General features: G+C 40.4%; 1 protein-coding gene across 2 annotated transcripts in view; it reads left to right on the forward strand.

Moving 5' to 3' along the window:
• Positions 1–10959, forward strand: part of LOC133536847 (FRAS1-related extracellular matrix protein 2-like) — a 334085-nt gene that overhangs the window by 224035 nt on the left and 99091 nt on the right. For both annotated transcript variants that reach the window (XM_061877482.1, XM_061877483.1), the window contains exon 6: positions 6515–6745. In XM_061877482.1, coding sequence (XP_061733466.1) covers positions 6515–6745 — 231 coding nt within the window. The remainder of the gene's footprint in view (positions 1–6514; positions 6746–10959) is intronic.

The raw sequence follows: 10959 nt of genomic DNA on the forward strand, positions 1-10959 counted from the left end.
CGAGGGCAGTAGGTCAGCAAGAGTTGTCGTTGTGACCGTATTAATGTTGCGGCTGCTATAGCAGTTATTATTATTATTAGTTTGACGAACATGCGTCTGAACCTCGAATTTTATAAGGTAATGATCGGACAATACTTTAGTATACGGGAGTATCGTAACTTTGGAGACGGTGATACCCCTGACAAACACTAGGTCTATCGTATTACCGTTGCGATGCGTGGGTTCATTTATTATTTGTGTGAGACCACAGCTATCAATTACAGTCTGGAGCGCTACGCACGGTGGGTCCGATGGGGTATTCATATGGATATTAAAGTCCCCCATTATGATTATATTATCGTCGTGTGTCACTAGATCAGCAACGAACTCTGAGAATTCATTGATAAAGTCCGAATAGGGCCCTGGGGGGCGGTAGATAACAGCCAGGTGTAGAGGCAGCGGTGTGACAGACCTCATAGTAAGCACCTCAAACGATTTATATTTATTATTTATGTTAGGACTAAGGTTAAAGTTTTCGTTGTATATTAGTGCGACCCCCCCACCCCTTTTAAGCGGACGGGCAATATGCGCATGTGTAAAGTTAGGAGGACATGCCTCATTTAGCGCAAAAAAGTCGTTTGGTTTAAGCCAGTTTTCGCTGAGACCGATGACGTTAAGATTGTTGTCTCTGATAATATCATTAACTAATAACGTTTTGGGAGACAATGATCTTATGTTTAAAAAACCTATATTATAGGTAGTGGGCTGTTTTAGGGAGTTTTTGATCAAATTATCCGTAGTAGCAATATTAATAATGTTGTGTTTATTATGCCCAGTGCATTTAGTATAGTTACGACCATATCTAGGAATTGATACGACAGGAATTTTCCGATTGTTTGTTTGTTGCTTTGATAAACTGCACGCATCATGGTTAGCCACCTCAGTAACGGGGATTTTCCGATTGTTTGTTTGTTGCTTTGATAAACTGCACGCATCATAGTTAGCCACCTCAGTAACACACATGTCCAACTCTGAAACACTCAAAGCAGAAAAAACGTGTTCTAATTTAACTGACTCCTTACCCAGACCAGTAGTCTCGCATTTTCCATTTAAATCTGGCTGCAGGATGGAGGGAAGTGGTGTTCTGTGGGGATTAGCCTTCTGCTTTGTTTTTAGCCCCGCTCGACATCCGCGTTTCCGATCACACCGCTGGCGTCTGCTCTGTAGACGGCCCCCGCTGCTACTAGACTCCCCTGCTTCACAGGCCGCTGGATGTAGCCGCCGACGTATTCCCATGCTAGTTAGCATGTTTAGCACGCACGCGTCTATCAGTCCAAAACGGCCCGATATGTCCACATCCAGAAGTGTCTGGCGGTCGTACGTGATCACGGAGTGACCACGATGTGAGCCAGCCATAAAGTCTGTGGAATTGTCCGGTATTTCTGCCAAATGTTTCATCTTTAGCAGGAGCTCCGCGAGGACGCAGCCCGTCCGGGCGCCGCCATCTTGGAATATCCATCAGGGCATAATTTGCAAATCCTTGTCAACTTATATACAATTGAAGAGGCTGCAAAAACAATATATTTAATGTTGGATTATTTATTTATTTATTGTTTCAAATAATCATTAACTTAGAATTTAATGCCAGCAACACATTGCAAGAAAGTTGGCACAGGGGCATTTTTACCACTGTGTTACATGGCCTTTCCTTTTAACAACACTCAGTAAACGTTTAGGAACTGAGAGTACCAATTTTTTAAGCTTTTCAGTTGGAATTCATTCCCATTTTTGCTTGATGTACTACGTCACATATTTTCAATGGGAGACAGGTCTGAACTACACGCAGGCCAGTCTAGTACCCGCACTCTTTTACTATGAAGCCACGCTGTTGTAACACATGACGTGGCATTGGCGTGCTGAAATATGCAGGGGCGTCCATGATAACATTAATTGGATGGAAACATATGTTACTCTAAAACCTGTATGTACCTTTCAGCTATAATGGTGCCCTCACAGATGTGTAAGGTACCCATGCCTTGGACACTAATACACCCCCATACCATCCCAGATGCTGGTTTTTGAACTTTGAACCTATAACAATCCGGATGGTCCTTTTCTTCTTTGTTCCGGAGGACACGACGTCCAAAGTTTCAAAAAACAATTTGAAATGTAGACTCCTCAGTCCACAGAACACTTTTCCGCTTTATATCAGTCCATTTTAGATGAGTTCTGGCTCAGCGAGGCTGGCAGCTTTTCTGGGTGTTGTTGATAAATGGCTTTCGCTTTGTATTGAAGAGTTAACTTACACTTACAAATGTAGCGACAAACTGTAGTTACTGACAGTGGTTTTCTGAAGTGTTCCTGAGCCATGTGGTGATATCCTTGACACACTGATGTCGCTTTTTGATGCAGTACCCTCTGAGGGACCGAAGGTCACGGGCATCCATTGTTGGTTTTCAGCCTTGCTGTTTACATGCAGTGATTTCTGAAGATTCTTTGAACCTTTCGATGATATTACGGACCGTAGATGGTGAAATCCCTAAATTCCTTGCAATAGCTGGTTGAGAAATGTTGTTCTTAAACATTTTGCTCACTCAGTTGTTCACAAAGTGGTGACTTTCGCCCTATCCTTGTTTGTGAATAATTAAGCATTTCATGGAAGCTGCTTTTATACCCCATGGCACCCACTTTTCCCCAATTAGCCTGTTCACCTGTGGGAAGTTCCAAATAAGTGTTTGTTGAACATTCCTCAACTTTCTCAGTCTTTTTTGCCACTTGTGCCAGCATTTTTGGACGTGTTTCAGGCATCAATTTCCGAATGAGCTAATATTTGCAAAAAAAACTAAGATTTCCAGTTCAAACGTTAAGTATCTTGTCTTTTCGGTCTATTCAATTGAATAAATGTTGAAAAGGATTTGCAAATCATTGTATTCTGTTTTTATCTACCATTTACACAACGTGCCAACTTCACTGGCTCTGGGTTTTGTAAAAACAAAGTAATGTTGCTCTATAAACTATAAGCTAAGGATATTTTGGTTGTGTGGTTGTGCATTCGCTACACCATTTAGCGGTAAAGAGGCTTGTAACCCAAATTTTTTTGGTAACCTAATGCGTAACAATTAGGCGAGAGACAGCTCGTGTCCTAAAAAAACTGGGCTCCCATATCCCAAGGTACCTCTTTACTTCAGTGGCGGCCCCAATGGCGAATACTTACGTTTTCTCGGACAGAAAACTCATAATTTTGTTGATGATGCCTCCCAGAGAGGTTTTACTGAGTCATTCAAGATTCTCTATCATGACGACAAACGCAACATAGTCTCAAGATTCCGAAGGCAAACAGGCTGTCGACCATTATAACTTAAAGTTGCTTTTGTTTTTTTGTTCGTTTTTTTGCCAATACCAGTTTTCACACTTTTAATGTACTCTTCCTCAAAGAATGTCTGGATCAGTACCAAATTCTAGTTTGCTGTAGTACACAGATGGTCGATGCTGAGTTATAAAGCATTTGAGCCTAATGTCATTAAATGTGTGCGGAGCGTGGCGTCAAGTTTGAGTGCTTTTTGTTGATAGTTTGATAGCAGTGACACCCACTCAAGGCCATAAAAATAGCCAAAACCTATCTAAAAATGCTAAGATTTACTTGAAATTGGATTTTATGAGGGACAATTTCAGCTTGAATGTCCCGAAAGTGGTTCACAGGTGCGACCCAGGAACTTTGGGCGAAAAAAAACGACAAACAAACAAGCCCCAGTTTTAGAATAGAAAAGGACAAAGCCTGAAACGGTCTTAAAAAACCCTGCCATTAAATTGTTTATTCCATAGTTTTATTGTTTGCCCTGCAGTGGCCTGCCATGTTTTTTTTTGTTTTCTGTTTTCCGTTTACTGCCGGACCCCTGCTGTGTGTTGTGTGGTCAGTTAGTAGATAGAACGTAAGCCTCTGTGGTCTACGCTTGATAGAAACATAGGGTGCAGACTGAGGTGTTGGATAATTGGCTTCACCGCCACCATAATCATATAAGACCCTCAGTCCTTGGCCTCAAGCATGAATAGATATTTTGGGGGAGGGGAAGGACAAACCAACCTTGACTTGGTCTTATTGATGAGTTGATTTACAACACAGCCAATGGTGTACACCGGGAATTAAATTGTTTTCGAGGCGACCTTTGCAGAAAGCTAAAGATCTGGGGCCAATCTTTTCCTTTTACTATCAGTCGTATTTTGTTTACCACCACCGTCGACTGTAGACATTTGATTCGATTTTTTTTTAAGAATTTCAGGAGCGCTCTGCTGTTTTTAAATAGTTTCTGCAAAAAAAGTCTCTCACAAGTTTTTTAACTGAACTCTTGATAAAAAAAACCCAATTGATGAAAAACAGAGGACTTAAAACAGAAACTTGAGGAACACCACCGATATAACTAAAGAAGTTGAACAAATGACTACTGAGTGCATCTGACAATAACAAGCTTAGTTGCATAAATCACAGTACGAATAAAAAAAAGAAGGTAAATGCCAAAAGAGAGGACTCAAAGGGGCGCCTTGCGGAACACCTCGGTTATGTAAATCATTAGTTTGGACCCTGGTGTTTTAAGGTTGAAATGTCACTGTGAGGATCTGCTAATGTGTTTACTGTGGTTCAAGTTCCTCTATACCAGTGGTTCTCAAATGGGGATACGCGTACCCCTGGGGGTACTTGAAGGTATGCCAAGGGGTACGTGAGATTTAAAAAAAAAAAAATTTAAAATAGCAACAATTCAAAAATCCTTTATAAATGTATTTATTGAATAATACTTCAACAAAATATGAATGTAAGTTCATAAACTGTGGGAAAAAATACAATAATGCAATATTCAGTGTTGACAGCTAGATTTTTTTGTGGACATGTTCCATAAATATTGATGTTAAAGATTTCTTTTTTTGTGAAGAAATGTTTAGAATTAAGTTCATGAATCCAGATGGATCTCTATTACAATCCCCAAAGAGGGCACTTTAAGTTGATGATTACTCCTGTGTAAAAAATCTTTATCTATAATTGAATAACTTGTTTATTTTTCAACAAGTTTTTAGTTATTTTTATATCTTTTTTTCCCAAATAGTTCAAGAAAGACCACTACAAATGAGCAATATTTTGCACTGTTATACAATTTAATAAATCAGAAACTGATGACAGTGCTGTATTTTACTTCTTTATGTCTTTTTTTCAACCAAAAAGTATTTGCCCTGATTAGGGGGTACTTGAATTAAAAAAATGTTCACAAGGGGTACATCACTGAAAAAAGGTTGAGAACCACTGCTCTATACAACAGGAGCGCTTTAGTGTTTCTAGGAATTTGCTTCAAAAATGTTGGTCTCACAAGTTTTGAACTGAACTCGGGGGCCGGTGTGGTGTCATTAAGGGGCCAGTTGTATAGCCCTGGTGCAGGAGTCCAGCCTGTGATGTCCTTGAGGTGGCGTAAGACCAGTCTCTCAAAGGACTTCATGACCACTTACTGTACATCAGGGCTATGGGTCTGTAGCCAGAGTACTGTGATGGCAAGTTTCTTTAGGACTGGGTTGATGGCGGAGACTTTGAAGCAACAAGACACGAAACATCCATCATTCAGTCTGTCCTGTGCACCTCTGTCAGTGTCTGGTTTGAATCGGCAACGATCTCGACAGATACAGACTGCAACGGAGAATTCGGACTGAAGTAAAGATCATTGGTATTGACCAGGGTCAGGAAATGGGAAGGCATTACTGCAGACCTCTCACACCTGAAATTTCTTGAAATGGTTCAAACTTGTATCAGAGAACAGTTCCTAAAAACAACCAATCATAAGAGCAGTTTCTTCCCTAGGGACGGCGTGGCGCAGTTGGGAGAGTGGCCGTGCGCAACCCGAGGGTCCCTGGTTCAATCCCCATGTAGTACAAACCTCGTCACGTCCGTTGTGTCCTGAGCAAGACACTTCACCCTTGCTCCTGATGGGTGCTGGTTAGTGCCTTGCATGGCAGCTCCCTCCATCAGTGTGTGAATGGGTGAATGTAGAAGTAGTGTCAAAGCGCTTTGAGTACCTTAAAGGTAGAAAAGCGCTCTACAAGTACAACCCATTTACTATTTCCCTCCGGCTATCAGTCGGATGAACGCTGTGAAACAACTCTGGAACTAATCTGTCACTGTGAATGTACTTGCTCATGCTCACGTCCTCATCTTTTCGCTTTGCTGTATACATCACTGCATTATTATTCATTAACTTTGCACATATTAGTTGTTTAAGTACTTATTTATATTTTTAGTCAATCGTTAATATTTATTTTATATATTGAGCAGCCTACTGAGTCAGATTCCTTGTGTGTTTAACAAACTTTACCATTAATGCGTATTCTGATTCCGAAGCAACTCCAGCCAGACCTGGTCCAACACAATCTTTGCTAAATGAATTGATATATGGTATGTCAACAAGGTTCAAGGAGAAAACAGGTCCTTTATTTTCCACGTCAAGGTTCTATTTGAAAACATTTGTGTTTGGTAATGACAGCGCTTGTTTGTGTCCTCTCTAAGGTATCGGCACCAAGGACGGAACGGCGCTCAAGGATAAAGATTTCCGAGGAAAAGCTCAGAAACAGGTGCAGTTCAATCCCGGACAGACCGCCGCCACCTGGAAGGTCCGCATCCTGTCAGATACCGAATATGAGGTGTCAGAGACTTTCCAGATTGTTCTCTCTGAACCCGTTATGGCCGTCTTTGAATTCCCCGAGGTCGCCAGCGTGGAGATTCTGGACCCCGAAGACGGTAATCATTTTTTTAACTCTACTGTACGGATTTGTTTATGGAAGCTAACTCTTGTACTCCTGAACTGACACTCACAAAAGGGTGAAAATGTGTCAGAACAAACCAATTGATCACATAGTGGCTCGATGCACTCCACAAAACAACTCACAATTACTTTACAGCAGGGGTCTCAAATATTGCCCCCCGCCGGCATAGTTAAAAATAATATGATATTCTTAAATACCTCTAGAAAGAACACTAACTACAACTAAATGAGGCGATTCCTGAAGGAATTGTGTGTGAATGCTCTAATTACTAAAGTTGAACTGAAATCCTGGAATTTTTTTTTAAATTGTTGAAGTAGAGCACATAATTCCCAAACAGGCTGAATATTTTGAAGTTGGAACAGTTTAAATCAGATGAAAAATGTGGGAGATGTGGAACTTTGAAGAATGTCCCGTTGATTTCATTGGGAATTTCAAAAATATTTGGGAATTTTGGGAAAAGCGGGAAATTTTTGGAAAATGTAAAAAAAAACTTGAACGTTCTGAATGAGTTGAAATGGTTGGTGTTGGTGTTGAATTTTTTAAAAATCAGTCAAGAAATGTTGAAGTAGTAACATGTTGAATCGAGAAACGGTATTAAGGAATTTCGGGAAAATTGGGAATTTTTCCTGTTCAAAAAACAACTTTGTTTTTTTGTCCTGATTAAGAGAAATGATTTGACGGTGGAGCGATTGAAATGCGTTAAAAAATGTTGAAGGAGTAGTCGCCAGAAAAAAGGGTGGGTATAGGGCTTTGGAAAACCAGGAATTCTGGAAAATCCTGGAATTTTTTCGAACTTGGAAAAATTATAGTTTGAATTTCCAGGATTGTGGAATACGTTGAAGTTTTTTGAATAAGTTGAAAAATTTGAAAATGGTGGAAGTGTGAAAAATGGCCAATTCATTTTGAATGGACAAAATGTCCCGGAAAACCTGGAATTTGGGAATTTTGGGATTTTTATTTTATTTTTTTTTTCAAGGGAAAGCCCACGACTCCCGAATAGGCCGAAAAGTTTAAAGATGGAACGGTTAGAATCAGATGAAAAATGTGGAAGGTAGAGCGCGCCAAAATCTGGAAAAGAAGAAGTTGAATAATAAATAAGATGAATTTTAGTGTATAAAACCTTATGTGTGAATCCTTAGGAGCAATCACACAATAACACTGCAAACACAAAAAAAAGGACAGCGCAATATTTATTGTGTTGCAATGCTGCATGCATTGAGGGTTATGGGTGGCAGTGATGACAACGCTGTAGATACTTCCTGGTTGTTTCAAACCACACATATCTTGTCCCATTGCTTTTTTGGACTTTCATTGAGCTAGTAACACTAGAAAACTTTTAAAAATACTTCAAAAGGCGCCCAAAGTAGCACAGTAACTAACAGCAGGAGTGTTCTCTGCTGACTGAATGAGCACCGGAGATCGAACAACCAAACAACCCGCTTACAATCAGGGGCGGTTCTAGGCATGCTTATATGAGGGGGCAGTCAGAAATGTGAAGGGGGCATCATGTGTGCACATCATGCTCCAGCACTCTTTTTTTCTGTGCTTACAGTAACGATGCTTTCTTCATTGAAATGGGTCTTTAGCTATGTGTCCAACCCCAACCTGGAGTAGTGGATTGCACTTTGTCAGGCCTCTACCTTCAGACCTGTCCAACTTGGGTGTCCCACTTGAAGACTAAGCTCCTGCTGATATAGTTCTTACGGTCACTGAGGCACACAAACCCCCTGACCACAATAAGGTGGCAATCCCTCAGGGGGGGAAACATTAACAGCGCTGCCATATTTCTGACAGGGGAAACAGAAGCAGGCGTCTCGCACCACAGAATACTCTAGCCATGGTCGTGTGCGGTACCAGGCAGGATTGAATGATCTTAATGTTGAACCAAATGCACGCTTTGGGTAGTCACCCAGTATTGGCTGAGATGGTGCATTGCCATTTAAGTCACTGGGTAGCTGAACAGGCTGCTTTGGGGGAGCGCTTGTTGGGGGGACGGAGGGAGCTGGTGCAGGAGAAACAGTGCTTGCTGGTGCTAAAGGTGCAGTATTGCTAGCTGCTGTCCCTGATGTACTAGCAGTAGCCTCATTGCTACTACTACATGCAGGAGCAGGACTAGACTTTTTAAATGCTCTGAAAAATGGATGCATTACAGAGCATTAACTGTTTCTTTGTGAGCTGCTGGAAGCTGGAGCAGAAAATAAGTACGCTTGAACAACAACAGAAAAAACCTGCTGTGATTACATGAAGAAAAACAACAACAGTACAGGACTACAGCCTGGGGCGGGGCTTTACGTAGGGGTCTGTCAGACACAGGTCACTTGTCTTCAGTTTGTCACATGCAGTGGACGTGGGCACTCATCTGGGCACATAACTCATTCACTCCAATGTATGTGTGTTGCCCACTTGTTTGTAAATTGATGAAAACGGCAGTGTTTTTGTTTTTAGGTGTATTGGTCATATCAAATGAAACTTATTATTAGTTTATTACAAAATCTAGATTGAAACATTAAAGGTTGACTATATAGCATTACAAGAAAAACAACAGAAAAAGAATTCCAGCAGTCGATTGCCATACCGTTGCTAAGTAAAACAGGCGGTTGCTAGGGACTCCGCTCTGAAAAGGACAACAGAGAAGGACTGCTAAGCAGGATATATACCTTATGTTTCATTTTTACCATCATTAACAGCATCATAAATGACTTGTAGCTTGTTACAGGGACAGTGGAGGCTCTCTGCCTTCCAAACCACTGCTGCTCAGAGCCTCCGTCAACTCGTCAAGTTGTAAAAAAAAAGGAACTCTGTAGCACCGAAAGTCCGCGACGATAAACGTGTTTATGACAGAAAAGACTACACAAATACACCCATCCTAACAAGTATATGATAAATGTAGACAACTTTTCCTTTTCTTTTACTTTCATACTGCAACAGTGATTGGATGTTTACTGAGGGCTGAGGGGTGTGTGCGGGTGTGTGTCTGCTGCGCAGCCTGTGGAAGGGTGAATACACGCACAGCGGAGGGAGGGATGAGAGGGAGGCCGACACTACTATATCGTGTGTGTCCCTTTTTCGGCTGATTTTTCCACTAGTGCAGATCATTTTGTCAACTTGTAATGTCATCATTTTGTGAGTTTATTCAAATTTGCTTTCTCAAATTTTGATTTGAGGGGACAATACATTTATTTAAGGGGGCTCTACCCCCTCTTGCCCCTGCGTAGAGCCGGCCATGCTTACAATCGTTGTGCACCCGGTTGCCCGGCAGACACATAATGGGTGGATTTGACGTCCGTACATGAAGACAAAGCTCGTACACCAAATCATATTTTTATTATTGGTTTGAAAATGGAAAAGTTTGAACAATAAGGGTTCGTAAATCAAGGTTTAATTGTACTCACCTTGACTTTACTACCAATGGTCCCCAGGTAAATACATTTTGGACCGTTGGCATGAAATGATGTACACACCTTGGTAGCACTGACAAACACATGTAACATTTGAGCAATATTGGTGGAAAAACATCAAGCAGGCGGATAAGTATAATAAGCACGCCTCTGACTTACATCCAGAAGTGGAGTTTGACAGCAGGGCCATTTTCAAGCATTTACCAGTAAGTGTTTGAGGTCAAAAGCATTTTGTAAATGTTGACCTCAGCTTCTTTTGTGTTTTACCCCAATTCAACCGTCGCATGGTGAGCAGCTCACAGAATGCAACACCGAAAAACGTAGTTGCAATTACACAGTAGAGTGCACGTCGCTTCTCTCAGGCCTAGCACAGCAAAAATCTGAGAAATAACGGCTGGCTTTTATGGCAAGTGGGTGCAAAAAGTAAATGGAAAAATCATCAAAGCAGAGCAAAGCAATGCAGGCGCTTAAAGATCACCCTCACTTTGGCCAAGGACTTAAATTGATGTTTATGAGTCCAAAACCAAGACTAATTTAATAAAGTATTTTGTCCTTATATATATATATATATATATATATATATATATATATATATATATATTTATATTTATTCATATATATATATACATATATATATATATACACATATATTTACATATATACATATATATATACACACATATATATATATATATATATATATATATATATTAATATATATATATATATATGTATATATATATATATATATATTAATATATATATATATATATGTATTTATATATATTTT

The sequence above is a fragment of the Nerophis ophidion genome, linkage group LG18 (genome assembly GCF_033978795.1).
Source record: "Nerophis ophidion isolate RoL-2023_Sa linkage group LG18, RoL_Noph_v1.0, whole genome shotgun sequence".
Lineage (NCBI taxonomy): Eukaryota > Metazoa > Chordata > Actinopteri > Syngnathiformes > Syngnathidae > Nerophis > Nerophis ophidion.